Source organism: Aplidium turbinatum, chromosome 1 (genome assembly GCF_918807975.1).
Source record: "Aplidium turbinatum chromosome 1, kaAplTurb1.1, whole genome shotgun sequence".
Lineage (NCBI taxonomy): Eukaryota > Metazoa > Chordata > Ascidiacea > Aplousobranchia > Polyclinidae > Aplidium > Aplidium turbinatum.
Window position 1 is genome coordinate 18,332,899 of NC_137472.1, and position 27,610 is coordinate 18,360,508.

The 27,610-nt window shown below is 38.0% G+C and overlaps 1 protein-coding gene across 1 annotated transcript in view; it reads left to right on the plus strand.

Moving 5' to 3' along the window:
- LOC145786332 (low-density lipoprotein receptor-related protein 2-like) overlaps positions 1–24,091 on the plus strand; it is an 82,650-nt gene extending 58,559 nt beyond the window's left edge. Inside the window, exons 61-100 of the mRNA XM_082598007.1 lie at positions 673–772; positions 904–1,100; positions 1,917–2,038; positions 2,987–3,127; positions 3,553–3,722; positions 4,851–5,063; positions 5,761–5,959; positions 6,277–6,369; positions 6,613–6,760; positions 7,222–7,361; positions 7,669–7,839; positions 8,703–8,832; positions 9,220–9,319; positions 9,751–9,880; positions 10,733–10,857; positions 11,547–11,669; positions 11,926–12,049; positions 12,433–12,554; positions 13,227–13,284; positions 13,717–13,806; positions 14,490–14,636; positions 15,071–15,162; positions 15,472–15,640; positions 16,000–16,061; positions 16,515–16,668; positions 17,271–17,371; positions 17,747–17,865; positions 18,156–18,312; positions 18,495–18,665; positions 18,995–19,145; positions 19,573–19,698; positions 19,978–20,115; positions 20,385–20,467; positions 20,863–21,042; positions 21,510–21,723; positions 22,071–22,147; positions 22,601–22,688; positions 23,045–23,210; positions 23,578–23,622; positions 23,837–24,091. Coding sequence (XP_082454133.1) covers positions 673–772; positions 904–1,100; positions 1,917–2,038; positions 2,987–3,127; positions 3,553–3,722; positions 4,851–5,063; positions 5,761–5,959; positions 6,277–6,369; positions 6,613–6,760; positions 7,222–7,361; positions 7,669–7,839; positions 8,703–8,832; positions 9,220–9,319; positions 9,751–9,880; positions 10,733–10,857; positions 11,547–11,669; positions 11,926–12,049; positions 12,433–12,554; positions 13,227–13,284; positions 13,717–13,806; positions 14,490–14,636; positions 15,071–15,162; positions 15,472–15,640; positions 16,000–16,061; positions 16,515–16,668; positions 17,271–17,371; positions 17,747–17,865; positions 18,156–18,312; positions 18,495–18,665; positions 18,995–19,145; positions 19,573–19,698; positions 19,978–20,115; positions 20,385–20,467; positions 20,863–21,042; positions 21,510–21,723; positions 22,071–22,147; positions 22,601–22,688; positions 23,045–23,210; positions 23,578–23,622; positions 23,837–23,974 — 5,274 coding nt within the window. The 3' untranslated portion in view covers positions 23,975–24,091. The remainder of the gene's footprint in view (positions 1–672; positions 773–903; positions 1,101–1,916; positions 2,039–2,986; positions 3,128–3,552; positions 3,723–4,850; positions 5,064–5,760; positions 5,960–6,276; positions 6,370–6,612; positions 6,761–7,221; positions 7,362–7,668; positions 7,840–8,702; positions 8,833–9,219; positions 9,320–9,750; positions 9,881–10,732; positions 10,858–11,546; positions 11,670–11,925; positions 12,050–12,432; positions 12,555–13,226; positions 13,285–13,716; positions 13,807–14,489; positions 14,637–15,070; positions 15,163–15,471; positions 15,641–15,999; positions 16,062–16,514; positions 16,669–17,270; positions 17,372–17,746; positions 17,866–18,155; positions 18,313–18,494; positions 18,666–18,994; positions 19,146–19,572; positions 19,699–19,977; positions 20,116–20,384; positions 20,468–20,862; positions 21,043–21,509; positions 21,724–22,070; positions 22,148–22,600; positions 22,689–23,044; positions 23,211–23,577; positions 23,623–23,836) is intronic.
- Positions 24,092–27,610: the final 3,519 nt, after the last annotated feature.

Below are 27,610 nucleotides of genomic sequence, written 5' to 3' on the forward strand. Positions count from 1 at the left end.
CGGCCGCATTAATTTTTTCGCTTATTTCTGTTCTTGAGTTCCGGGCTAAGCTTTGTATAAGTTATTATAGGGTAACTAACCACGAGTTTGGTTATACTGTATCAAAACAACAGAACTCCAATGCAGTTTTATTAACTCCAATACAAGTTCTGAAAGTCATGCCGCTTCAACTGCAAAAATTCAAAAAATTTTGGGAAATCTGTTTACAACTAGGTCTACTAAGTTTTCCTCATCATATCACTTAAGAATGTTATGAGCCCAGCGGGGCCCGCAGATATTGTTTACGCGGACCCCACTTTGGTTACCCCTGTGCTAGACTTCAGATATTCGTTAACTTTACGTCAAAGCTAACGCAAGCGTATTGTACATCATCTTGTTTAATGCGTCAACTTTGACGTAAAAAAGTTAACATTCTTGACTGTAATTATAGAAGCCATAAGACAGCATCTTAATTAGAGACTTCCATTCTTCTTCGACTCGTATTTGAAAGGCTAATGCCTACACTCTTTCTCTCCTACTCTCTCTTTCTCCGCAAATAAATAGCACTTTGAAATATGTCAAAGGGCTGATGAAGTAAATGAGCGACATGGCAGTGAGATGCTAGTTTTGAAGGAATAGATCTTGAAGTTGATACGAAGCGGTTCAATCTTAAACATCACCTTAATTTCACAGCACAAATGCAACGCAACCAACCTATGCATTCCAAAATCTTTTCTCTGCGACGGAGATGATGATTGCAGAGACAACAGTGATGAAGACCCACTTTTCTGCGGTAAGGAAGATTCTGTTTGTAATACGAATTGTAAAAATCATTATTTACGTACTGAGACAGTTTTCGACCATAAAGCCTTCGATATGTGATTTTGTTGTTCTTTCTTAATCAGTTGTATTTTACGATTTCAGCGGGCAAGACATGTCCGTCAGGGTTTTTCCAATGCGCCAACAAGCATAAGTGCATACCAAACTACTGGTATTGTGACGGCTATGATGACTGCTCCGATGGCTCTGATGAGCCTGCTATTGGCTGTGATCATCCGTCCGTGACATGTCCGGAAGGGTCATTCAATTGTGACAATGGACAATGCATCGATACAGATTGGGTACATACTACATATAGCAAGTTTTTGAAAAATACCATCTTCAGTTAAACGTTTACCTGAAGACACTGGCGATATTTAGCCTACTTGGCATCGATAACACTGTGATCTACTACTACAGTATCATAGCCGATGCGGCCTTTGATGAACTAGATGCTCAGTTCGTAAATTCTTCCAATGTTCCCTTTGTCGTGCAGTGTCCCAAAGTGTTCTTGGTTGGCTGATTGATGTATTTCGTTGAAAATTAGATATAACAACCATAACTAACGTAACTAACACTGTGATGAGGAGCAAAAAATACAGTTGTCTCATTTATTATGTCCAAAAAGGGTGTTTGCTGTTTAGCACTGTTAGCTCATGGCGGGGGTATCAGAAAAAGTTAAAGTATCACTATGCTACATCAATTAGTTGAAGTACGGGACTTTAGTAAAGTCCCGGGTTGAAGTGCAAGAAATCCTTGAAATTTAAAAAGATAATTTCAAATTTTCTGACTGCTGTTAGTCTAATTTTTGAAGAAACTAACTCTGATCACATGCGTAACTCAGATTTTCATAGGTTACACGTGACCATTGAAAAGTTAAATTAAGCTTAACTGTGCAGCCAAAATTCTTTGGATTCAGAAAAAAAAGCACATTTCAAGTAAATTTCTGAAAAGTTTCATTAAAAACATTTATTTATTTGTTAGTTTATCTAACAAACATTTATAGATATTTTAACATTTATTTATAAATAAAATGTTAGTTTATCTATTTACCAACATCTATCAAACATAGTTCAATGTAGAAACGATATAATTTTTGTTTTTAATCTTGACTGCAGATTTGTGACGGTGAGAACGACTGCGGTGACAATTCAGATGAAGATTCTCGTCACGACTGCGCCAGTAGAACTTGCAATAGCGACGAGTTCACTTGCGTTGCCAACCCGCCTGGGTCCAGCAGGTTGACTACCTGATATTTTGTTTTTCACTTGTGACAAGTTTTTGCTAAAACGGATCTGGTTTTACCACACTTTGTAGTGCAAATAGGTCTTTAAAAGTGATCTGTATGCCATTTAAAGCAAAATCTCATTCAAGATATTTTGTCACTAAACTTGATAGACCTAATAACTGTGTCATTGGTTCTCAAATTCTCTTGATTAACGTGGACCATGGTCACCTGGAGATGCGGCCTGATTTGTCACATTTTGCAGATTTAAATTCCCGCTACTGCTAGTGTCTGATTGAAATTTTGTTAGATTTTTTACTTTTTGCGGATTCGTAATGATAATTATAAAAGCTTTTTGTTGCCTTGGAAAAGCAGTAGAAAATGAAAAAAAGTAAGTTGAAAGACGTTCAATCAGGCTGTTAAAAAGCGATTAACAGTCTGACTGAAATTTTTGGAATCATATGGTTTTGTTTGTCAACGTCTGATGGTGTTTAAACCCAATTTGTCACCTTGGAAAGACTGTAAAACAGACGTTAAAATATAATTCAGATATAATTTTTAGAAAAACTCAATTACGCAGTCACCAAAAATTGACAAAGTTTAGAAAATTCTGCAGACTGACAAATCAGGCCGTATCTCTAAGTGGCCATGCGTGAACCTACCTATTTTGCTTTATGGTGGGCCTCAATTTCTAAGGCATAATTCAACTAATTTTTGCAGCAAAAAAATATAATATTTGAAATTGATTAGTCTACGTACATATTAATTGTTTTTTTATTGTATTCGTGTGCATTTTTTTCCAACCCAATGCCAGGAAGAGGTAGGCTATGTTTATGATGACGTGACTATGAAACTATGAAGTCATTTTTAACTAGTTGTTTTCTTAATTTTATTTGCTTTTTCTGCTTTAACGTTGAACTAAACAATTACGGCAATATCAAACTTTTTTACTTGTGTCCACAGATGCATTCCAGATTATTATGTCTGTGATGGGGAAGCCGATTGCAAAGACGCTTCAGATGAGTTGCAAGATTGCCCGCAGAGGAATTGCACTGACGGGGAATTTGCTTGCAAGAATGGACTTTGCATCAACGATATTTATACGTAAGCCTATATTATACATTGTCATCTTTACGTTTTTTCCCCTTTTGGTCATCATTTACGGCTGAAGCAGGCCTACCTACGTTTCATTGTTAATGCAAATGCTATAATTTTGATCAATTGGATGTCTTTAAATATGAAGTTGACTTACAACAAAAAGATTATTTGTAGCCTACTGTAATATTTCTCGTAACCTATCATTTTAAATCTTGCAAAAAAGCGATTTAGTTATGATCACTATTCACCAGTGTTTTCAGGGGTGTGATGCAATTTGCAAAGGCGGCAACATGAATTAATGTTGTCTTAACTAAATTTTTCATACTTCTGGCCAATAGCGCTATAATTTCAAGAAGACGTAAAAAAAAATAACAAAAACACCTTTCAGAGTAGGAAATGAGAATAACTGGATCTCTTTGTTTTTCACTTAGCTGTGACCACAACAACGACTGCGGCGACTACAGTGACGAACATACCGACTGCGTGTATCAGACGTGCGCGTATTACCAGTTCACGTGTGAAAACGGAAAGTGCATATACAGCTGGGATGTATGTGACGGAATTGACGATTGCGATGACAACAGCGACGAAAGGGATTGCTGTGAGTATTTCTAATGGAATATTACGTTGGTGTTGCGTCACAAACCGCATAATAATGTAGCCTACATGACGGCGGTTTTACTAACTGCAAAAACATGTAGAAGAAACCACATAACTTATGTACCTAGCGGAACCTAAAAAATATGCAAGTTAGGCTACTCCATGATGCATGTGCAACTTGTTATTGTGATTCACAAACAGGGATCGCACGTGATTCTATCTTGATCTTTCCTAAAGTGATCAAAAGTTAAACCACATCTTTCCATCGTCCCCACAACTGGTCTTTGTGTGCATAAAAGTTTTTTCTCTCTCTCTGTGTGAAGCATCAGAAACTGTTTTGCTATTGATGAACTGTTTGAGAAGGAGTCGACGGATGTGGCTCACTTTCCTTCCCTGCTCTTAGGTGGTGTGTGCATTCAGACTTTCAGTGTTTTAACAACAGGTCGTAGGCCATGCTAATGTCATATCAAACCAGTGGGTTCATTAATACAATTCCGTTTCTTGGTTTTCTTGTTGCGATGGAAAGCCAGAATTATAGCTTTTGTAAAACAAAAGTTTATTGAAAAGCCCGATTGGTAAAAGCGATACGAAAAATGATATGTTTCTAAAATCAAACAAGACTTTGCTCTAAGTGTTTGTATGAGGAATAAAGACATTTTGAAGATTGCAAGCGACCCTAAACAATGAGCTAACAACTTTCTTGCATGAAACAGCCAAGACAGCAAATCAGTCACTTTTTGCATTGATTCCACGTCTGTAGAAGTTTCTGGTTCTGTAGACGTTGAATCAATGTAAAAAGCGAGTGGTTTGCTTTGTGGGAGGTTTGCTGTACCGGATATTTTGATTTTCTTCATCCATCTTAGAGTTGATTATTAACTTTATTGGTGCAGTAGTAATGTTTTGTGAAATTATTACATCGACATATCAATGACATGAATGCTTCAAAATTAATTTGCTTCTGATCACTTCAATTTCCACACTTACCAACAACCTTTCAGAGAGGTTCAAGGAGTAAAAGTAACTTCAAAGTAAACCCTTTAGAGGGTTCTTGCATATCTATTAAATTTAACTAAACAGTAGTAACGTTTACTAACTTATGGAGGTAATCTGACTGTAGCAAACTTTTTAGCAACGGCTACTCCAACCTGCCCCAGCGGTCAGTTCACATGTCTCAGCGGTCAATGCATCGACGCGAGCGTAGTCTGTGACCGAAACCCAGACTGCACCGACAAGAGCGACGAGTTGCGTTGTGGCCTCAATGAGTGCGCCCAGATAGAATCGAACCAGTGTGCACAGATTTGCGTTGACGAACCGACCAGCTATCATTGCGAATGCCAACCTGGTGAGCGATCGAACTTGTTGACATTGAAAAGTTGTTTTTGGTTATTTAATGCACTGTGGATGCAACATAAAGCAATGTCATGTGCTGTGGGATTATATTGCTAGTATTGTAAAGTACTAACTGCTGAATGCAATGTTTTTCTGCGATGTAGCGCTCCTCAAAAACAAACGCATTTCTGCTATTGTGGTCATACAGCAGGGAGTTTGGAAAATTGTTCTGGATTTCGTCTACTGATCTGATCTTACGGTTTATCGTATCCAGGCTTACACCTGGTGATTAAAGATTTAGATTAAGTGGACGGAAAGGCAAGGAAGCCAATCTTCGTGTCCACCTTCAGGCTGGCCTTTAAGTGCCCTGCCAAAGACACAGCCACATGCTCTTGAGCGGTGTCGAACCGGCGCCCTTTCGATTGCCGTTCCAGGGCTCTCACCACTCGGCTATGCAGCCAACATCTTACGGTGAATCGGTGATGCAATGACTCCTAAAACTTATACTAGGCGACCATAACTAAAATACAAAAGCTTAGTTACTCTTTTAAGTAGGTATCCAAAATAATAGTTACTAAACATCCCCTACCGCCTTTTAAGCACCTCAAAATCAATTTCGATAAAGTTGATGATAAATCGGAAATTTCCAAAAAGGTAATGTCATTATGACCCTTATATCCTACTCACCCAACAAAATGTTTTACAATTAGGTTACCGCCTCATGCCTGACGGCAAAGCTTGCCAAGATATCAACGAGTGCACGGAGACACCGGAGGTCTGCTCACAGTTGTGTGACAACACGGAAGGCTCTTATTACTGCAAATGTGGAAATGGGTACCTCAGAGAACCAGACCAAAAAACATGCCGTCAGAACTCAGGCATAAACCCATACTTGCTCTTCAGTAACAGGTAATTAATTATGTAGAAAGAGCAATCTTTCTGGCTGAGTACTCATCAGTACAACAAGCATTGCTTTTGAGCTCTGTGACATGAAGTTATGGTGCGATACTGATGAGCGCAGCCTCATGGGCGAAACACGATTCGATCGCATTATTATTGCTACGTTAGACTGCCGACAAACAGAAATAATTACTATTTAATTTTCATTTATTTGGGTGAGTGTAAGCGAAATGCACTATCCCAGCACCAGTCACTGATTGTTTTGACAATTTGTATCGTTTTTCGTATTCAACAAAGTGATGTCGAAGCTTTCTGTTACTTTACAGATACTACATCCGTAGCATAACAACAACAGGCAGCAACTACCAACTGGTAACGCAAGGCCATTCCACTGTGGTAGCTTTGGACTATCACTACAGGTCTTTTACACAGTTGCCATTGATTTTTGTAGCTAGTTGAGTTATAAAAATACGATGAATATTTTGTGACCTGACGTTTAGCAGTATTGTAACAATGTAATTACGTTTTAGTTCATTTTTGTTGCTTTCAAAATCTGAATTAAGCTACCAAATTCTCTAATCTAAGTATGTAAAAAACATGTGTTGTATAATCATAATGTATGATAATACGATAATTGACGTCGCTTCGATGCAAATTTGCAGCGACAAAATAATGTTCTGGAGCGACGTCACTCGAGGAAACATACAGAGCATGAAGTTTGATGGAAGTGAAAGGAAAGTAATCCTTAGTCGAGAGGTGCCCAACGTGCAGGGCATGGCAATTGAATGGGTGACAAGAAAACTTTATTGGGTACGTTTTAGTTTAAGCTAATTGACGAAGGTTTTGTTTGCTTGGGTTGTTTCAAAATTAACTTTTGGTTGAGCTGGAAATATAAACCACCCAAACATCATAACGTTTCTACACGTTGTCTTTTTACGTGTGTTCAAATTTTAGGTTTCCAGAACGTGCGTAAGGCAGCATTTGTTCTGTTCTTGAAGTCTGTAAGATCCCTGGCACAGTAACGTGTTGCAAGCTATTGATACTTGCGCTGTTTCAGAATAACACTTTCGTAAAATAAACCTATCTTTGAAAAAGTTCTTAAAAGGCCTTGCACCAAGTTAGTTTTCAAAGATAAATGTCTAACTGCAGACAAGCCAATCAAAATAAAAATATAAAATAAAACAAATATAAAAGACAATCTACTGTAAAATGAAAGTAAAAAATATGATGAAATAAAACGTAAAAAAATACTAAGAAATCTACGATCACAGGTGGACGCTTCTGTAGACGCTTTGTTGGTATCTGAAATGAACGGTACAAGCCTGAAAACTTTGATAAAAGGTTGCATTGATGTAAATAGAACATATTGCTTCGATCAGCCGAGAGCTGTGGTCGTCCATCCCAAAAAAGGGTAAGTTAGTTTCTCAGTAAATAACTCAATGGCTTAGCGATTTTTAGCTAGTGATACAAATAACTATCAGATCTCACATGGCTTGTTCTTTGCTTGTGTCTGTAAAGTTTCCGTAAATCAATTTACTGGTTAAATTTTATGATTAACTCATTATTTCAATCAAATAAGGTAAAAACAACTTTTACCGAGCAATGAATCAAGGCACCTATTATTCAAATTAGCGTGCAGTAAACTTTATTTTGCGTCAGCAATCGCTACTAATGTCTCTGCCTCGTTAACGCTCTTTTTCTATGACTTGCATCTTCAGAACAATCTACTGGACGGACTGGGGGGTAAACCCATACATCGCCCGTGCTGGCCTCAACGGTATCGATGCGACTCCCATTGTGACGTATCGAATCAGCTGGCCCAATGCCCTCACCATCGATTACGTCACGGAGCGCTTGTACTGGGGTGACGCACACATTGACGTAATAGAGTGAGTACATTTGATTCTAGGTTACATGGTCATCATCATGTGTCGTCTCCGAGCCGGAGGTTGGCTGTCAATTGCTTTCACACGTCACGTTCTTCAGATACTCTTTTTGCTTCTTCAATGCTTGACAAGTCACCCCACTGTTTTACATCATCTCTCCAAGTTTGTTTTCTTATTCCTCTGCACATCTTTCCTTCAACCACACCTTCAATTGATGTAGTTATCCTACCGGTCCTCTTAAAATATGTCCCGCAAATTTCATTTTTTGTTTTTTGTTAGTTTTCAAGGATTTACATCATGATGAATTTACTTTTTAATTCTTTAACGCATTGCTGCAATCGAGTAGACTTCACAAAAAGTGATTCAACTAAGTTACAAAACATAAAAGTCTGTCATAAATTTGTTGCTGAGAAGCTTGCTAGTTTAGCGAGAAAAAAAATGCTGAGAAATTGTATTCAGCATCAAAATATTGTAATATGTCATTACTTTTCTGCATTAATTTTTCTAGTTTCAGATTTAGGTTTCGTTTTGTATCACGTTGCATTTAATCTGGCTTAATTAGCGTAGAACTTTTTTTTTCATTACTTTTGATCTTGGTTTGCGAGAAGCGTGTCAGTCAAAATCTGATAACTTCCTTATGTGCTTTAATCCACTACATGCCAAGTAGACTGTTTGCTTTCATTACAACCTCAAAACCCATTTTGGGCTTCCAACATTAAAAATCATAACGAAAATATTGAAACAGACTCGATAAGTTAATAAAACTTTGCATAAATTTGGTCACCGAGTCACTTTTCACCTCCTTTATGCATCTTCGAAAAGAAAAAGTTTGTTTGACAATGAGGTTGTAATACACTCGCTTTCAGGTTCAGCGACTTGCAAGGAACAAACAGACATATTCTGGACATGCGACAGAGTCCTCCTCACCCATTCTCCATAACATTCTTTGAAAGTTACATCTACTGGACTGATTGGAACACACTAGCCATGTACAAAGTATGCTTGCATCAATGGATTATCTCCCGCAAGTAAACGTGGGTTCTCTTTGCATTGATACAACGTCTGCAGATGTTATATCAATGTAAAAAGGATCCACTTTTGCTTGCAGTTGCAATGTATCTTTCGTTTAGGGTCCGAAAAAAGCTGGACAACAACGTCGTTTCAATTTTACTGTGGAACTCGGTAATTCTATGAGATCACATCTTGCCTCATGAAATTACAATAAATCATGGAAACCATTACCCGACAGCCGACACTAATTCTTTCTCGATTCTGATAGGCTACTCGAAAAACCTTGACTAGAGTTCATAGTCAAGTGCTTTTTCGCCGCTGTACTACATGCATAAACATCCAACCAATCATATGCCTTTCCAACTTTTATAGGCACATGCACTGGATGGATCTAACTTGCAGATGTTGGTCAACACCACCCATCGCCCATACGACACTCATATTGTGCATCCATATCGGCAAGACTCAACCTGTAAGTTATTTTTTTACTTGAATCAATATTAAAACTCCAATGACAACAGAAAGCTTTGAGCGTAATTAAACCGCAAAATTATCTTTCTGAGAATGATTCAACTTAAAACATCTTGCTATTTTAAAAAGCCTATTTCACTTGGAAATCAACTCATGTTTGGTCCAAGAAGCACTTGTTATATTTATTATTCTTTTAAACCCTGATAATGCTAAAGTTTGAGAATAGTTTTTGTAACCTGGAATTATAGTTGGGAACGTTATCTTACATTTGCGATATTGTGTATAAAAACCAAGGAACAGCCTGTGGAACAGTATTAAAACCTTAAACTATTTTTCAGTTGAACTAGCAGCAGTACTGTTTTGCGCACCACTCAACGTAGGAATTACTATCATCAGCTGCAGACGAAGCAAAACTTTTTATCTTGATTTTAGTAAAAAATCCATGCGCTGTAAATAACGGTGGATGTTCGCATCTGTGTTTGCTATACCCTGGTGGCGAGCATAGAGAATGCATATGTCCGGATCATTTCGTCTCCATCCATGTGGGGTTGGACTCAAACAGGTAGGTGACCAATGCTTTGATGTAAGTTTGCTCGAATTATTCTAGCGCACAGTGACTTGAAGCAGGAAAATGTCTATAGTTTGTTGTTCGTACAGAAAGTCTCTGATATTACAAGCGTTATATGTGGCAGAACCCTGCAAACTCTGCTTTTTCATCCTTAGACACCAGGTTTTCAACGTATTTATATCTTAACAATGACATTTCAGCAGAATTGCCTAGACGTTTGTGGCTTACACCTAAGAATTTTTACTAACGTGAGTTCCCTGACCAGTTATTTTTGGATTGTACCTAACTTTATGATACAGAAATATTCTACTATACATCTTCAGGATCATTAAATTTTCCTCTTGATAGCTCAGGTGTAAGTTTTCATTGCTGAGGTAGTCCTGATTTTTAGAAGCCTGTATAGAGTTTGTTCGTTCTCAGGTCGATTTGCTTAAACAAACACGTTTTTTTGCGTTTTATTTACTTTACACTGCTTCCCATTTATTGCAGGCTATCATGAAAGACTTTGCCATTAGTGTCAAATGTTGTTTTTTTCTACAACCTTGTAATAAACCGTTTGTCAAAATTAGGTAAACATAACGATCAAGTCATATGAGACATCAAATGAAAAACATTTAGCAAAACATAGATTAACACACAAACATAAAATGCTCTTGTCTTAGGTACTCCTCGTAGCCTAATAGCTTAAACTTGAATCGTGAATGACGCACAAAGCAATAAAAATAAAATTTTTGTTGGTTTATGATTGAACTGACTCGTGTGAAAATAAATTCGTTTGTATTACATAAATACATAAACACGCTTTTGTGCACTTTGATACAGATTCATACTTTTTTTCCTTTCCAGATGCGTACCACAATGCTCTTCCGCCCAGTACCGCTGCGACAGCATCGAGAAGTGCATACCAGTGTATTGGCAATGTGACGGCGTCAAGGACTGTCCCGATGGAAGCGATGAACCCGACACATGCCGTAAGAACTTGTGACGTAATAAAAACTTGCACTTCAGCTATTTGACCATTCAACTTTCATCTGAACATCGTTGATAAATATTGTACATTCATTAGAAACATGTATTTTGGTTTTAAATTTTTTATTGGTTACACTACTTGTAAAGAAACTAAATACGACTCACAAACGTAAAAATTAGTTATTTTTTTAAAGTTTCCGAACTTGACTGATTTTGTTTATTTAAAAAGTCTTAGCTTAAAAGTTGTGGCTTTTTGCGGCTGTTGTTTTTTGCTAGACCCTTGCTATGTTACAGCAAGGAGTTTTTTTTTTGCTTTTTGTCGAAAAGAAAGAATGAAACTGAATTATTTTCTTATTTTATAAACCGCTCTACAACCATCGCCAGTCACGGCAACTCCATTTTGTTAACAATAACAATTTATATAGTTTTGTGCGACGTCATCGTTTAGTGTACCACGTCGACATCAGTTCAGCAGGTCATAGTCCTAAGAAGACCGTAGGCATTCTCTCTAGAGCAGCGTACTGTTCATGCATGGGAGGAATCAAAAGCTATGTGATAGGGGCGCCACTCCGCAATCAACAGCATGCCTTTAAGTGTTTTACCAATGAGATCGCCACATGCTCTTAGGGGGAATCGAACGTCGAACGATGGCTATCATCACACCGACGTACATCTTACATTTCCTTTCCAGCGCCGCGTCATTGCGATGCTGGCTACTTCCAATGCAACAACTATGAATGTGTATATCCTGAGTACATATGCGATGGAAGGAACGACTGCACTGACGGAAGCGACGAAACCAACTTTGATTGTAGTAAGTATAAACTCGACTTTGTACAGTTTATGACACAACCAATTTTTTATTATTTTGTGCTGATTTATTTCATTTCTTAGAGTATTTTTTCGTATATTTTATGATTTTTTGAAGTAAAGATAACGTAATTATTTACAAGCGCTTTTCGTTGTGTTGGTAATTGATTTAATCGTGCCAACTACTAATGACTAAATCTTTGATTAACAAAACTAAATGTCGTGCTGTAGCTTCAAAGGGCAGCTGTATTTTTCCGCAGGCGACTACACTTGCACGGAAAACCAATTCAAATGTTCCAATGGAAAGTGTCTGACAAACGCAAGGGTTTGTGACGGAAATGACGACTGCGGTGACGGCAGTGACGAAGACCAAGCTACCTGCGAGTAAGTGTTGTCCATGCAAGATTTTTCTATTGTCGATTGTTATTAAAGACGCGGACTCTTTGAACATGTCAAAATGGTTTCCTTTTTTTCATTTGAGCTCAGCATAATAATAGCACGATGATGATGCTGGGTATATCTTGGAGTGCTACTCAGGAAAAGTTTAAATTTGTCAAACTTTTTAAATGACAAGAGCAACCGAAGGCACTGAACTACATCTATTAAAGCACTTCTACAAACTTACCAGACCGGACTTAGGTCGGTGATTCAAAGCCTTTACGCGGAAGCTATGCGAAACTGCAAGGAATAACGTACCAGAGGCTTTTCCAATCCTAGGAGAAAGATTTAAACTTTAAACCAACCAGTTTTGTCGCATTTTATTTCAGTGCGAGGACTTGTCCTCCAGGCAACTTTCAGTGCACAAACAAGAGATGCATTCCCAGCAACTGGGTCTGTGACGTCGATGACGACTGCGGCGATGGCAGCGACGAACCGTCCGCGTTTTGCCGTGAGTTTATGAATAAAAAACTTGTGATTGCTCGTGAATAACAAACTCACAGATCGATTGTAAGAAAAATAGGATATTGCACTTAATGTGAGGTTATAATGCCTCATTACTCGTTTTCTTTTAAATTATATAAAAGAGTTTGAAAGTTGTGTAATTTTCGATGTGTGGAGCTACATGTGTTTGAGAAGTTGCTGACCTTATTGTTTTTACTTACAGATACTTACAGTTTTTACTTTGCAAAATCACATGAAAATATAATTATTCAATTCAAAAATCTTAAACGCTGCAAATTTTGTTACTTTTTGTTATAGCTACAGCAATCGATTTCTGACAGTAGGCTAACAGGTCATGTGTTTTAGCAGGGTTGCATCTTTTTCGGTACAGTTATTTCACATGTAACTATTTCCTGTTAGTGCAATAAGCCTACAAGAAACCAACCAATTTTGCGTTCACTTTCGGCTATGTCATCAAGTGTCATCTAACATATACCCGCTTGCTTTGGATTGGTGTCGAACCCACTTTTTTGTGATTGTGTTACAAGCATACTCACCATCCAGGCACATAGCCGGTTACAAATCCAATTAGAAGTGCATCATGTATTGTGAGCCATGTGGATGAAACGATACAATCTACAAACTAGTGCTAAATTTGAAATGTGTATCTTGTTTACAGATGGTACGGGTCATACATGTGACATCGATTCAGAGTTTTCTTGTAAAACCAACTACAGGTAATTTACATTATCCATAGCGTATGCCTTTATCAATACCGATTCTCTGATTGTGTTTAAAACTTTAGTGAAGTAACAGATTTATCAGAAACCGTTATGGTTCAATGTAGTTTTGATACTGTTTCGTTTTCACCTGTTTTATTGCAAGTACGGATACATTAGTACTCAGTTGTTTATCGTCAAACTTAAGTTTACTTGTAACTTAAGGTCGTCAAGTCTGCATTGTCAAAAGTTTGTTATTTTCTAGTTTATAACGTGTTTAAAGAGGTTTTCTAGGTCTTACCTGTGTAACTGAAATAAAAAAATTGAAATTGATTGGAGGCTTTGGGTTTTATCACATAACGCAGCAGCTTGCAGTCTTTTGTCTTCTCATTGCGAGCTGTGATAAGTTATTTTGTTCGTTGTTGAGTTAAAATCATACAACCCTTGCAGGTGCATACCAACATGGGCAGTTTGCAATGGTAACGACGATTGCTATGACAACAGCGACGAAGAAGGATGTGCCGATAGAACTTGCCACCCGTGAGATGTTTTTTCTTTTTTATATTTATTTGCTGCTTGTGTTTAGAAGTGATTAAAATATTGCACAAAGAATAATACTAGAAAGACTTCCGAAATGTGTCCATTTATAAAACAAAACTATACAGCATTAGACGAAGCAATGCCAGTGCTCGCGATATGTTATTTATATTTATTATGTTGAACATAATTAACATTATTGTAACGTATAGACTTCTTAATAACGCAACACCGATTGCTCGAGAAAATTTTGACAAAAAAGAAAAAATTCTTAGCCTCATTTTATGAAACTTAAAGCTAAAGCAAAAAAAATTAAACATTTTCAAACCCTTTTGAAGTTTCCTAAATCTACTTTGAAGAATCATCATCATTCATCTGGCGTTTGTTCTCGCTAGCAGGGGCCCGCCAGTTTTTGCAGCCCTTTTGTCATGCTTCCCGGTTGTTGGGGTTGAAGCTACCGAGATTCTTTGCATTGATGTCTTCTCTCCCCAACTTTCTAGACCCATTAAATTCTTTTACTTTTGCCAAAGAATACTGCTTACTTTTAGTTTAACTGGGCAAGCGTGATTGCTTGCCATATTACACACTTGCCCATGCTGATGAAATTTATCGTAGGTCAACTTCTGTTTGCAATGTAGACAAAAATACACAGACCTGACTAAACGCTAAACCATGCTCTATTGCAGAACTGGAGATTTTCGCTGCACAAACCATCAGTGCATTCCGATGCGATGGAAATGCGACGGCTTCAACGACTGCAGCGATGGTTCTGACGAGGCGGCATGCGCACCTCGAGACTGCACTGAAAGCGAATTTAGATGCGACAACCAAAAGTAAAGTTTGTTTTCTGTACAACTAGAGACAAAAGTATATTAAACTCTTTGTTGAAATGTTGTGATGCCATTTGGAAATTCTAAGTGAACCTTTAGTATCACTTCTTAAAATTTAACCCTAGCTGCTCAACGTTAGCGGTAGACTACTTAACATCGTGTGATTAGCTAAATGTTTTGTTATTTAGAAACAACGATTGCACTTTTGCGAATCAGGCATTGTAGTTTTATGGTTGCACTTTGTCTGTTATATTTCATAATTTGTAGAAATTGTCGTTTATGGACCAATGGACCATTCTGCCTACGCTTGTGCAGTGTGCACAGACACTCTTAGGGCTAGGCCTATATGTAACGTTTTAGCAGGTAGCTTATTCAACAAGCGATTGTTTGAGTAGGCTAACGTACGAATGATGTATGTATTCTACTTTTAAATTTAGTTGCATCCCTTCGCGATGGCGATGTAACCAGTACGACGATTGCGGAGACGGTTCTGACGAGAGAGGATGCACTGCACTGACCTGCCAGCCTGGTATGTTCATTCGTGGTTTGTAGGCTATTGCTGCTTGTGGTAAGTAGGTATCCACTATTAGGCTACTGACGATGGCTTAAAGTTACCTGCAACAAGGCTAGGTTACCGATGACCCCAACGTACTTGTCATATCGTTATATCTTTGTTTTCAAAAATACATTCTCATAACGTTGAAAAAACGTAGCGAATTCTGTAGCATGTTTGAAAAGTTTATTTCTGACCAAAATCAGAACAAATATATGTTTGTTTGTGAAGAACATAAGGGCTGCTGCGTCCCAACTATTTGGCAACACAAAACTTTCCTTTCAGATTACTTTGAATGCAAGTCTGGCCATTGTGTGCCTAGCTCTCTGACATGCAACGGGGATCGAGATTGCTTGGATGCCAGCGATGAAGAAACCTGTGTGCCCAAATTTAATGGAAAATACTGCCCGCCTAATGTATTTGAATGCGATAACCACGTCTGCATAAACAACAAGTAGGTTACAGGAAAATCATGAATTTTAAAATGCACTTTTCAAAAAGGTTGATTCTTGAATCGTATTTTTACAAGGTATTGTAGACGTAAAAACTTTTAGTTATAAACGTTTGCTATTTTTTCTTTATTTGAGAGCGAATTTTGCACCTCTTTTTGAAGTATTTTAAAGAACTGTCTTTTGTTCAAATTTTAAAACTAATAGCCTTAACTTTCGACAGGTTTGATATCAATAGGTTCTTTATGCACTAAACGTTACAAAGGTTATCTGAACTATGAAATACGTTGCAATGCCTACAAGAAAAATGCCACTACTTCAAAAATCAGGCTAGTTGAGTAACTTACAACTCGATGCATTTCAGTTTGCGTTGTGACGGAAAGGATCATTGTGGGGACAATAGCGATGAGTTCTCTGTTGTTTGTGGTATGTTTTTGAAAATATTTTCAGTTTTTTAGCCGTGATAAAAAATTAATTATTGCTTTCGCCAAACTATCTAACGATTTTTTTAAGTCGTTAAGCCAATTAGTGAACATCACTTCCATTTATTCAGAATCAAACAGGTCTTAACGTTTTATTTGTCCGTTATGTAGTTGAGACAAAATCAATTCTAATTTCTACTAGTCTATACACTACAACTACTGTATACACTACCAGCACCCGTGGCTCAGTGGTTATCGTCTTCGGTTTTGGTGCTGGTAGCCCTGGGTTCGATTCCAGGTCGGGTCATACCAAAGACTTTAAAAAAGGTACCGATTGTATGTAACGATTTACGGAGATAGCAAATGATTATATACACTACAACTACAAAAGCAATTGCGGATCGGTCTTCTATTGCTTGCAATATAGTAGGTTAGTTTCATTTTTGTAATTATTCAGAATCAATCGACTGCAGCCCTCCAAACTACCGGTGCGAAAAGACGCGAATCTGCATCTTTGGTTCTAAAGTCTGCGACGGATATGACGATTGTGGTGACGGAAGTGACGAAGCCCTCGACAAGTGTCAAGTCACAACTCCAAGCAGCCAATGCATGTAAGTTCTGATTCAAGAGACTGATTAGCTCTCGATGGATTTTATTTGGATGTTTTTGTTTAAAAAAAAAACGCAGTTTCATATCTCGAAGATGTATTTTTACATGCTTCAAAACCTGTCCTTTTCTATTTTCTTCTTTTACCTTCGAGGTATATTTGACTAGTTACTAATTCTGCAATGAAAAGTTAAGTCTGATCAAAATCTTTCAGGCACATATGCTGAAAAAGAAACGTTGGATTATCTTTTTTGTAAGCTATACTTTACAAATAGAAAGGCATGTATTGTATATTACGTACCATACCCGTTGTACAAGTTTGAATAGCAATACATTACATCATGAGTGGCAATGAATGACGCAGTTCATACCACACGCAATCGCCAATCCAACAGTTTACAATAAAAATAACCAAATTAAATGACATGAGGCGTTCTACTGGTGCAAATTAAGCTAAACTATCACAAGATGTATACAGTGACAATCTGCTTTTATTCCGATGTTTCGTCAATCAGAAATAGAACTCCTCATGTTATTTAATTAAATGCCTGGTGAACAGCCTCATTCAATTTACAATGAAAATAACTGACAATTGAAATAATTTCAGACCCGGGCAATTTAAATGTTTGAACGGGAAGTGTATCTCCGACCAAATGGTTTGCGATGACGTAGATCAATGTGGAGATGAAACTGACGAGATTGGATGCCGTAAGTCAGGGTTGCCATTTTATTAAAATATTATGTAGGCTACTGAGAACAGTGCTTTAGTCTGAGGACGTTGAACCAATATCACGAACTGATTTTCTGATTGGATTGAGATTCTTAAAGCATTCACTTACTGTACTGTTAGATTCGAAGGAATTTATCACAATAGGATTTATCATTACTCTGTAGTTAAAATCTTTTGGCTTAACTCTTGAATCGATAAGCTGTTGTTTCATGATTTCTTAGAAACTAACGTTAAATGTTCACCGAAGTTGTGTTTCAAATATCACAACTAACAGTGAACACTCAAAACAGCAGTAGCCTTTGACATTCACTGCTCTAGTTTACAGACTGAACATTTTGTGTTACACTTTCCAGACAAAGGAGACACCGACCAGACATGTGCAAATAACCCTTGCGAGCAAACCTGCACCACCATACCAGCATACGGCGAGCTGCCAGGATTTTACCTTTGTTCTTGCAAAAGTGGATTTAGAGTAAATTTATTATCGATTTGGTTGCACAGTTAGTTTACTTTGTTGTGATTTCTTGTTTATCTCTCTTTTTTTTTTTTTTTTCATGTTAATTTATATCATATATCTATATTATATCAGTTGTTATATGACTCGCTGCTCTCTATTAGCCTTCCAGTGTAGTCCGAGAACATCATGAATCTGGGCTGGTAAAGACCCTCGGCCCCAAAATCTCTCACGAAAAAGAAGATATCACTTGTCATTTTTAGTTAGTGCAACAGCACATCATTAATTTTACATATTTCATTTTGAAGGTAAATCTTGATGATACACATACCTGTTCGGACATAGATGAATGCAAGGAGAACTGGGATGCTTGTCCGCAGACTTGCAACAATTTCAAAGGATCTTACCAGTGCACCTGCCTGGATGGATATGACAAATCTGGCACTGATCAATGTTCTGCCATCGGTAGGAGCAACTTTTAAAAAAACGAAAACTGTAGAAAACTGTAAGGCGTTTTTCACTTGTTAAGTTTGTAAGTTTTTCTCGACGTATTTTTTTGTAAGTTTTACTTCAACCATAACGCTAGCATTAAAGTGTTACGTCAATACTTGCAAGCATTTTTCAAAAATTTATTTTCAAAATTTCAGGCTTTTCTGTCCACTTAGTGGCAGACGAGCAAGAGGTGAAGCTGTACGACAGTGCCAACGACAGAGAATATGACTTGATTGATGATCAGATCCGAACGTGGGCTTTAGATTACATGTACACCAAAGACAATAACAGCGTTGTTTTTTGGACAGACACAGCATCCTTTACTGGTAATGCAAGTTTCTGTTGTAGCTCCCACTGTAATTTTTGCTAATCTTAACACCAAGCATTGTGCCAAAACTAAACGTAGCTAGAATTGCTAAGCTCCGTGCCTAGCGAAGACCCATGTACTTTATGTACAGTTCATAGAGCTTCAGCTAAATGACTATTGTTTTCATTTTTGGAGTAGCCGGCTTTGGATTTATATCTTTAATTTAAGTTCATGCCAATAGAGCACAACTCTAAGTTCCAATACAATTTTTGAGCAAGGGGCAATTAGCTTACTATTCGATTAGTTTCTTTGTAATCGTACAAACGCCTTTTTTCTTTGCTTTTTAAGATTCCAGTGGAGCGCAGACCACGAAGCCGAAGATAATGCGAACTCTCATGCCCTTTACTGACTGGTCAACCACCAATCGCGGCAGACCACAAGTTTTAAACATTGATGACCTCAAGCAACCAAACGGTCTGGCTGTGGACTGGGTGGGCAAGTAAGTTACATGAACATAAAGTTGGCATGTCAGTTAGTAAAATTTAAGACATGCGGAAGCCTAGACTCGAAGGAGTTCCTACATATCTGCCTTGTGACAAACTAAATGTCTTATATAACAACTTACCATCTACTGACAACCAATGGCCAAATGGCGGGTGGAAGAAAAGAGTAAACTGAACATTTTCCGGTATATAGTTTCTTGTGTTCCGGAAGTCATATCTTCAGAAACGTTGTTTTCAGAATAATGTTTTGTGGTTGAAGTTTTAGGTTACGGTAAGTAAATGGGAAGACAAGGAAGTCAATCTTCGTGTTCTTCTTTAAGCTTGTCACAAAATGTTTTTCAAGACGCAGCCTAGCAGCCTCTCGCAAGATCAATTATATTCATTTAAGTTTCTGGAAGGTGTTGTAAAAAATGTTGTTTAAAGGAATTTGTACTGGACTGATGCAACTGCTGGAACATTATCAGTGTCTTTGCTGGATGGCCGGTACAGAGCAATCATATTTTCAAAACTGGACACACCTCACGCGATAGCTGTGAATCCTGAGTACGGGTAAGTCAGAGAAGGTTTGCATTTTGCCACACATTTAAACAGTGTTTGTTTGTTACCGGTATGCTATCCTAACACTCATTGCAACCGAAATGGTCAGATAATTTTCAGTTGTTGAAAGGCATATTAAGTATAACTAATAAAACAGCCTTATCTCAAAACAGCAAGTGTCTCAGTGTCAGGAGAAATGCGAATTGCAGCAACGCACTAACAATTAAAACAACAACTCATGCTTTTTTTAAACAAGTATGGCAAGCAGCTAACGAGTTTCTACTTTTCCAGATACATGTACTGGACCTCCCTTGGCCTTTCTCCGTCCGTCTATCGATCTCATATGGACGGTGGGGAAAAGAAGAAGCTGGAAAGCATTGTTGTTGCCTATCCCACAGGGATAACGATTGACTACCAGAACAGCGGAAGGTTTGTGATGGTAGACACTACGTTTTGTTTCATCTTATTAATGTGTTTGTTTGCCAACTTATAGCGGCTTCACTTGAAGCAAAACAATGTAGAAGTTCCACCAAAATGCAATAGAAAAGAATGGTTATTTTTACAAGTGAAAAACTCTTTATGTTCAATTGAAGAATTGTATATGTTCCAAGAACTAACGATAACTGTTGTTGGATTCTTCAATTCTAGGCTTCAATTGATTTTGCATTGCATTGTAAACACAAGTTTTTTTATTCTAGACTCTACATCAGTGACCAGGAAGGCAACACCATAACATCCGCTGACAGGCATGGTCGCGACTTTAGGATGGTAGCAAGAGGAGGTGATCAACCGATCTCTACTGTTGTAGTTTCAATGTCTTTTAAAGTAATGGGTTTCATTTCGTTCAATGCACTGAGTATATTGAAATTATCGCATCAATGAGTCCAATGATTCGTAAAATTCATTTTTATTACAACACAATTGCTTTCATACGATGTTAATAACATAAAAACTTTGATGAATGTAACGCAAAGGCAAAACTGCATCACCTTATTGCAAAAACATAGTAAATTTGTAGTCAAGTCTCGTCGCCCATTCAAATATTACGAAGTTACATCATAGTTTAGTCCAGAGTTTGAATTCTTTTTTTTATATGAAAACTATTTCCGATGTGCTAGCGTGTGACTTCATAGAAAGCCTTCGCCTCACTCGTACAATTGCCTTGTTTGTGCACAGGCATTGGAAGTCCAGTTTCAATCGAGGTGTTTGAAAGCACCGTGTTTTGGACATCAGTTGAAGACAGAGCCATCTACCAGCAAGAGAAATACGGTCGCGGAGTGAAAACGTCTCTTCGAAACGGCTTCGTAAAACCCACAAGTGTTAAAGTGTTCCACCCGTACAGACAGTCCACTACCGGTAAATAGCAGCTTATAAATGGCCATGACAATTTTGAGCTTCTATCAAGAAAGTGAATAAACGTATAAAAAACGTTCTAAAACTCTTTCCTTGCACATGTTCTTGTTTTGGTTTCAATACCTCTGTGTGGATTCGCTAGTGCGGTTTTTTCGTTGGATGGATCATTGAGGAAACGAAAAAGCCGCACCAGCAAATCGAAAAGCTACAGGACATGCTAGTCAAGATTTAAATAAAATTTCAGAAAGAAGTTTTTTTAGAAAATACTTCTTTTCGTTTTGAAAAACAGATGAATATTTGCAACTACCTTTAAGGAAACTATAGTATTTGCTCAGTTGGTTCATGGTAAATTTGTACCATTTTACTTCTATTTCCCATTGGTTGCTGATAAAAAAAACTGCAACTACGGCATAATGTGAGTTTGTTGGAATGATTTCATTTACTAACCGCCCCTTTGCCGTTATATCCAGTTCAAAACCGGTGCAAACCGGATTCGTGCAGTCATCTTTGTCTTCTAAGCCCGGGATCATACACTTGTGGCTGCCCGGAAGGAACTACTTTTGTTCCCGAGAGCGCTCGTCAATGCGACGCTAGTTATGAAGCTGAAATGCAGCCATTGCCAGTTTGCGAGTGCAGGAATGGAGCAACGTGCCTGTATGACACCAACGGCACTCCTTCTTGCATGTGAGTGAAAAGCTTTGAAAACAGTACCGAAAACGTTGGAAAACTTTTTTCCTCTCTATTTTGATATAAATCACGAAATTAGTGTATTATATTTGTATGACCGTTGAACACTTCTGAAAACACCGAGATATCTCAGCAAGAGGAAGAAAAGCGCTTCCTCAAAAACACCCAGATATATTTTGGCACAACAGACATGCAATAGTTTGGTTGATTTTGTTGTTTAGGAAAAAGAAAAAAAGCCTGATCAATGATGCTTCGATATCAATTTCAATGTGACAACATGCGTTGAAGTTTCGCACTAGACACAGACACGCTGACACATGATATGTATATTGCTTTTTTTACAGTTGTCCACCAGGGCTTTCTGGCGCCAACTGTGAAGTGGGAAGAGAACATCAAACCGGATCTGCCATCAGTGCAGGATGTACGTTTGTCCGTAGCAGTCGTAACACTTGTAGATGAAAATTGTAACTTTAAAAAACGCTAATCCGTTCGTTTTTTATTTTATCATATCCCAGTTTACACTCGATAATTGAAGCTTTTTGGATCACATAGATACAAGACAAAGAAGCTTAGCCTACTTTTGTCCTTTAGTTGAAGGATTTTATCAAGTGTCTTACCAAGTTGCAGCCACGTACTTTAAATGACCATCGAACAGACTGCCCTTCAAGCATGTGGCACACAACTTACATAGCAACCCAATTGTTGCAAAACGCATCATTGTTGTTATTGCAAGAGTAAACTATATATCAAAAACTTCATGGCAGATTTTTATGAGCAACATTTTTATTCGTGGTTTTTGTGGTACAGTAGCAATTAAAGCATTGGGTTACCTTTTTGCCTGAAAAGTTTGTTGTAAATCTGTCTTCTTTTGCAGCTATTATTGGAATCGTTATCGGCGTCATAATTGTGGTTATCATCCTTGCAGTTGGCTACACGATGTTTAGAAAGCAAAATACTAAAAGGTAGCCTTGGTTGTGCTACGTTTCATAATTTGAGGTTGTTTCAACGTTAAAATAGAGAAAAGTCGAGTTAATTTATTGTTTAATAATGTGAGTTATTAGACTGTTCCGCTAGTCTTTTGAAAAATGTTTTCATTCATAGCTTCTTACAAGTTCTTCAGCTGTTTGATATAAAGGTTTGTTAAAGAAAGGTTTGATCAAGATTTTATATCACAATCAAAATGTATAATCAAAATTGGTTGATGATGATGATAGTGAACTCAGTGGAAATCCTTTCATTACTGGGTAAACCTAGTTGGTCAACAATAATAGACATTAAAAATATTTTTGTAAAAATTGTCTCCAACTTTCGTTTTTAGTTTCGATAACGTGTCTCTCCCAAGCTGGAGCACACCAACCTTGCCCTCTTGCTGCCCTGGATTCAGTAAGAAGTCAGCAACAGCCGCGTTTGATAATCCCATCACATACCAACCATCAGTGGATGACGATTATCCTCCAGCTCCTGTTTTAGAATCAAAGATCGAAGTTAGTCAAATGGGACTGTAAACAAATATTGTGGGGTTTTTGATGTATTTGCATGCAATTATAATGTAATTAGATATTTTAGAATTCTACTTTAGCAGGATGAAACCTCCTTGCTAAAAATCCGAGGTCCAGGTCTTGAATGAAGTTAACTTATGCGCATCGCCTGATTTTCTCTTCTCTCTCCTAGTTACTCAAACGCACTATGTAAAGTTACCCACTCCATTATGCAAGCAAAAATGGAATTTAGAGTGAACCGCTTGGACATATGTGTCCCATGCACTTAGCCGATTACCCAGCAGTTAAATTTTTGGCACATATCATTAGTCCAGATTCTTGGTTAAGTAATTTTTAATTTTTTCTTATTTAGGTTGACGCATCTGGTTCATTTGCTAACCCATCCTTCAAAGCATTGGTAAGTTAACAACTAATTTTTATTATAAAGATTTGATCAGTTGTATCAGCAACCTTTTCACGACGGCGAACTGTATAGCGGAATTACTTCAATACAAAACTCTCACTCAGTCCTTGAATCCTCTCTGCTGAAAGTTATCGCTCTTTGTGACAATGGACAACGTTTTCAAACAGTTGGCTAACTTCATTTTTTATGACCATTATTTTTATTTTAGGAAAAATCGAAAAACAGTGACGACCCCGTAGCAACTGCCCCATCGACAACAGGCGGAGTGGTCAATCCTGGTTTTAAACCTCTCGGATCATCTGACATGGACTCACATCTCGTCAAGAATGAATTCAGCGATGTTTAAGGACCATATTATTTTACTTCATACTTCTTATTTTTATTTCTAATTCCGTCATTGATATATAATTTTTTGTACCGTATCGACTGTCGCATAAAATCAATAAAACAAAATCGTGCTTCACTGTAATTGATATTGCAAATAATACTCCTTATTTGTTGGCAATTCAGAACAATAACGTAGCCAGAAAACAAACTAGGGGAGCAAAAGAAACTGTTGGGAGCAGTAGCGTAGCCAGAAATTTTTAAAGGGGGGGGTTTTGACCACCCAACGGCGGGGGGTCTGGGGGGCCTCCCCCAGAAAATTTTGAAAAATTACTTTGAATTTGGTGCATTCTGAGAGCATTTTCAACAAAAATGTAGATACGAATATTCCTGTAAAATGGTGTTGTCCGGTAGCATAGCAAAAGGATAAGATCATGTTTTCTTCGGCATTTTTTGGAAAAAAAGCTAAGTCACTGTGTTTTTTTGTTGCTAATTTCTGGCTGAGATGTTTGAATGTTTGGTACTGGCAAAACTCGCTCTTTTAATGCAATTTTGTTTAAAATTAGGCAATTTTTTTTTAAACTGAAAGCATCATTCTCAATGTCGTGACGTCACACGCGTGCCAAAGGGGGGTTGTAAACCCCAAACCCCCCCCCCCCCTTGGCTACGCCACTGGTTGGGAGGCAAACATTTTAACACGTAGCAACTGAATGCAGCCAAACATTTATCAATCGTCATTCAACATGTAATACAATGTCATCAAAATGTTGTGACTTAATAGCATTAAAGCCAATATTTTTTGGGAGGTGAGAGCAAAATAAAAACTTTCAGGGGCGATTGCTCACCAATTTTATAAGGTCTAAAGCTTGATTTTAACCACATAGCTATAACCATTGGCACTTTGCCTACATAGTCTATATACTATATGGAGTTGATGGTTAGTCGTATCCTATTACGGTTCTTAAATTATTTATTTCTGGCACACTGTTTTAAAAATTATTAGTATCAATACTTAAACAAGTCGGCAGTTGTGAACTGAGAAAACGGCAGTTGAGCAAGTGAAAACTGAGCTAGCAAGTGGCTAAAGTTGGCAAATGATGAAACTGAGCAAGACGAAGCTTAGCATGTCACAAGTCAGCAAAATCAGTTGGTTTTGTTTTTGAATCTTTATCCTCGGACTGACAAAGCCGTGATAGGTTATTCCTGGTAGCAGTGGCGTATCCTGGTTGGTTGAGCAAGGGAAGCAATGAAACTCGTGGGGGAATAGAGCGTGCCGAAGGCACGTGTTTTCTAGGGGGGTCCGGGGGCATGCTCCCCCGGAAAATTTTTGCAAAATTACACTCAAATAATGAATTATACTGCTTTCTGGAAACACTTTTAGGGCAATTTTTGTATGAAATTTATTAGCAGATAAACAGCTATTAACTTATTAAAGGTAGCTCTTACACACGAACGGGCAAGGGGCAAAAATGCGACTATAATTAGAGAACACCAAAAACTCAGCTACAAAGTCAAGTCTAGCTTCGACCTCACATATCCTGTCTTATTCCAAAGTCTATCCAGCCAGGATAACAGTGTAAAGCCAACATTTGGCTCAAACTTTTGCTTACAAGGCCGATATTATAACCATAACAGTGCCCTAGATTTTCTCATTACATAGCTCACTGGCACAACATCCAACAGAGCAGAGTTGCCAGACTATGAAAAAGTCTTAAAGCCAAAATAATACAAAGAAAAGGCCAAAACAAGAAAAACATTAGACAAAAAAGGCCAAATGGATATATTTACCTGTTTCTATCAAAAATAATAAAATTTACATATATATTTTATAACTTGTAGTGGATTTTAATAAATTCTAGCAAAAATAATTCTGAAAGTAGCCCAAAAATAGCAAGTTAGCCTATAAAAGTAGCGAATGAGTTTTGATCCGCCACATTACGAGTATTAAATTAAGTATAGAACATGTATTGAACAATGTTGAATATGGTTTCATCTGGTAAGGTTACAATATTAGAGAAATATTGATTATTATGCATTTTGAAAAGTTATTTAAAAGAAAACTAATTCGCGGAATTTGGCTAATCTGGCAACCCCGCGACTGGAAGCAATTTTTAAATCGCTTCCAGCGATTAGTTAAAAGAAACGTAAATTGCGAAAACTTTGCGCTGCTTTTTTCCTTTCTTTCAAACTTGTTTCTTCTTATTGCAAAAACGAGAGCAATGGATGCAATACGAATCTTCGCTTCCGTTGGCTTCCAACTTTTTTAAAATTAAAACCGAGTTCAAAATCATACGGGGGGGCATGAGTTAAAAAACCGTTCTAAATCGCATTTAGGTAAAGAAATTACGAAATCGTTTTACTGAAAAATATCAGCTTCTCTTTTTTCAATTTTGACAGGGGAAGCAATGCTTCCCTTGCTTCCATTGAGGATACGCCCCTGCCTGGTAGTTTTGCATAGCCTACTTGTAGAGGCTCTTGACACAGGCCGGTTAGCGAGATTGGCAGAGTGAAGTTTCCGGTTGTTGCAGGGAAATTCTTCCATTCACTAGGTGCCGCTGAATGGAGAACAGTCCTGAAAGTGCGTTGCTCAAGCGCACGTCAGTTTAATAAGCGATGACCAAACAAATCCGAACTGAAAAAGTAAATCTCGTTTGCTTTGCAGTAGCATAAATGTAGGCTACTTGCTGACTTGTCACATGCCGAGTGGTCTGAACACTATGCTTGAAAAATATTTATACAAAACAATACCGAAAAATAGTCTATGTATTTTATTTTTAACCTTTCTTTTATCGATATAATAATACAAGTAGGCTAGAGATGGGCAATTGCGTAGTAGCCTAGCACTACTTTGGTAGTAGCCTAGCGATGCTGCATGTATTTTATAATAGAGGCTGAAGAAGCTTCAAGAGCCATTGGCTTGACTCTTGGTGTTTTGCGCAAAGGAAGCTGCATTGACATTGAACGGTCATTTCCGTTAGCTCAGTGGTTACGCGCCCGGCTCAAGATCACGCGGCGCTGTTTCGATTCTCGGGGTGTGCGCTTGAGCAACGCATTTCAGGACTGCTCTCCATTCAGCGGCACCTAGTGAATGGAATAATTCCCTGGCAACAAGACTTTAACAATAGGACTCTACATTCAGCCAATCTCGGTAACCGGCCCTGCGTCAAGAGCCTCTACAAGTAGGCTATGCAAAACTACCAGGAATAACTAATCAAGGCTTTGTCAGTCCGAGGATAAAGGTTATAAAACCAAACCATTGGGTATCTTAGTTAGTTTCTTCACATGGAGAGACTTGATGGCAAATCCAACACCAGACTCACACCATTCGTCAATGCTGAAGCCACTCCAGAAGAAGGTGTAGCCGCCTTCTATTTCAGACAGATGTCCTGAATCGGCAAAGCGTGTTTCACTTAGGGCAGCAATATCGATGTTGTAACGGGCCAGTTCTCTGGCCACGAGAGCGATTCTACGAGCAGGTTGGAGTTTGGGTTATCCAGCAATGTTCTGACATTACATGAAGCGATTTTGAGACTATAGAATTTGCTTTTGTTTTTTTTGACCGCGTGTAGGAATCCCCACCAGCTGAGGCAGGCTTGCCAGGGAACGATAGGCTAAAGCAGGCTATTTTAGGGCACCGAGGCGAGCAGAGCGTTCCTAG